Source organism: Penaeus vannamei, chromosome 35, assembly GCF_042767895.1.
Source record: "Penaeus vannamei isolate JL-2024 chromosome 35, ASM4276789v1, whole genome shotgun sequence".
NCBI classification, from domain to species: domain Eukaryota; kingdom Metazoa; phylum Arthropoda; class Malacostraca; order Decapoda; family Penaeidae; genus Penaeus; species Penaeus vannamei.
In genome coordinates, this window is record NC_091583.1 from 21,143,285 (window position 1) to 21,145,784 (window position 2,500).

The window sequence follows — 2,500 nt, forward strand, 5'->3', positions numbered from 1 at the left end:
CCAGTCCACGAAATCTCAACAAGCGAAAAGGAAGCAGATGAACAAGTTGTCAAGAAGCAAAGTGAAAAAGATTAGAAAATCATAATCAGTAGTTTCAAGAAAGTGAGGATTTAGCCATCATTATGCTGTTTGTGAGTTTGTAATTGAGTATACTTATTTACTAATAAACAGACATCATAGGACCTCTACCTTTTCTGGTAACCTGCGACACGGCTGGCGGTCCTGTGGCGTTGAACCAGATGTAGCACCAAGGGGCGGTTGGCTTCCTGGCTTTCGTGAACGCTAGGACCCTGATACAAGGACGTGTCTCTTGGGGGATAGAGAAGGAAAAATAATTGAGAATCATTCTATGTTGAGGGTACTTGACCTTCATCACAGATATAAGGGGTACCTCAATTTACGGAGGATAAAGCAAAGATTATATTTTGCTGTTTATGGATTCGGGAAACTGGGGTTGTATTTGACAGGTTTCGAATATATCTTCGTCTAAGATGTATTAGAAAACCGGCCAAATACATCTCTTGTATTGTGAAGATGTTCATTCTCATTTACACATTTTCTACATTTGTCAACGTGAATGTGGTTCATTCATGGACTGACCTGCGAGGGGGCGGTTGTCCAGGAAGGCGGAGTAGAGGAAATAGGTCGTGCCAGGGACCTCCGCGACTTGATAATACGTTTCGTCCCATTCTATTCTGTAGATGTTTAATAGATATGCCGACAAATAAGTGATTGGGTAAATGTACGTAGGGATAAAGGAACGTGTAAATAAATGTAATAGAAATAAGAATTGTGATCTCTACATTAACTTTAATTCGCTTTATTCCAAATTATTTTCATAAAGGGTCCGCATCCATGACTCACTCATGCAAAGATGGTAGGAGCTCACAGAACTCTTTACTGGTGTTTACAATCATGCTGTAAGGAAAATTGGGATGGTTTTTCATCAGGAGTTCCAACGAGCTCATGTTCAGCCACGTGATTCGTTGCGAGAGCTGTTCTTGGTAAACGTCAGAACGAAACAGAGGAACTGCCTTGCACGAGCACGAAGTTGCCGGTTTGCCTCCATCCGTTTCCGTAACGATCACAGGGGGAGGGACTGGGAGGGCTCTTGCGTCACCCGTTGGCTCGGCGGTGGCGGCGGCCGTCTCAGCGATGGCAATATTTCCATTCAGTAGAAAATTTCGAACGGAAAGTCTTTCTCTACTCGAATTTCTAAGGATAACGAGAACGACCACTACCCAAACCAATAATATAAGGGACAACCTGAGGGGGAAAAAATATGACATGTAATTCATACAAGTGTTTATACAGGATACAAGTGTTTGGGAAACAATACGAACTAATATGTGATATACATATCCCGTCAGATACACGATCATAAATTCACTTACTTTAGTATGACTGATTTCAGGTTGAGATTCATGCCCTGCGAATCATACAGGATAATCAATCGACGAGAAATGACAATATTCTAAATCAGGGGTTCTTATGGTGGGGGTTCAGGCAGGGGTTGCAGGGTCGTACGAAAAATAACATTGCTTCATGCATAACAAGGATTTTTTGTATTGTTTAACTTAAAAGTTTAATAATACTTTGTGTATCTCGAATATGTAGGCTGCAACATGAATAACAATCAATAAAGCAGAATATACATTCCATTGTTTTATGTGATATATATATATATATATATATATATATATGTGTGTGTGTGTGTGTGTGTGTGTGTGTGTGTGTGTGTGTGTGTGTGTGTGTGTGTGTGAGTGTGTGTACATACACATGTTTACACACACACACACACAAACACATATACATATATACAGATATACTTGTACATATATGCACACACAACACACACACATATATGTGTATATATATATATATATATATATATATATATATATATATATATATACAAACATGTACATTCAGAAAAATTAGTACTGCAATATAGCGACCTTTTTACAAAATATACGGAGCCTGATGGTCATGGGTTATTTTGTCCATGTATTTATAATTTTAATGATATTTTAGTATCTAAAGAATAAAATAAGTATTTTGCATAATATTCCTCTCATGACAGATGGCGAATACAGATAAAACACATTCATCCTCATATCCAATACTTGCTTTACAAATCAAATTATTAAACTGTTATCAAGTATACATGGCTATAATATAAAGCGAAATAAAATGGTACAAGACCTCTGGTGCCCGCGGTTTGCATAAATCGAGAGCGGGTTTATATTAATTCAAATGTGGATATAAATGCTCCGCGTGGATGCTTCCAAGTTAATGGGGAATGGTATATGCACAACTTTATAAAAGAAGAAAGAAGTATATGCTCCTTATGTAACATAGAGAAGTCTTAAGAGTTTGTGGAGAGCCTCTTCATAGCAACGGAGTAACGGGGTTGGAGGCTGTTGAGCGGCAGGGGAAGGGAATTCAAATTATTGAAATGAATATCCCGTATTATTTTCCATCTAATCAATACACTCTA

At 38.1% G+C, this 2,500-nt stretch overlaps 2 protein-coding genes across 2 annotated transcripts in view; one reads left to right on the top strand and one right to left on the bottom strand.

Moving 5' to 3' along the window:
- LOC113813562 (uncharacterized) overlaps positions 1–2,500 on the top strand; it is a 185,974-nt gene that overhangs the window by 157,583 nt on the left and 25,891 nt on the right. The gene's annotated exons all lie outside the window — the stretch shown is intronic.
- LOC113813600 (uncharacterized) overlaps positions 1–2,500 on the bottom strand; it is a 15,215-nt gene that overhangs the window by 9,260 nt on the left and 3,455 nt on the right. Inside the window, exons 2-6 of the mRNA XM_027365616.2 lie at positions 1,395–1,429; positions 865–1,266; positions 601–695; positions 190–309; positions 1–14 (exon numbers count right to left, since the gene is read on the bottom strand). The exon at positions 1–14 is cut by the window's left edge and continues 132 nt beyond it. Coding sequence (XP_027221417.2) covers positions 1–14; positions 190–309; positions 601–695; positions 865–1,266; positions 1,395–1,426 — 663 coding nt within the window. The 5' untranslated portion in view covers positions 1,427–1,429. The remainder of the gene's footprint in view (positions 15–189; positions 310–600; positions 696–864; positions 1,267–1,394; positions 1,430–2,500) is intronic.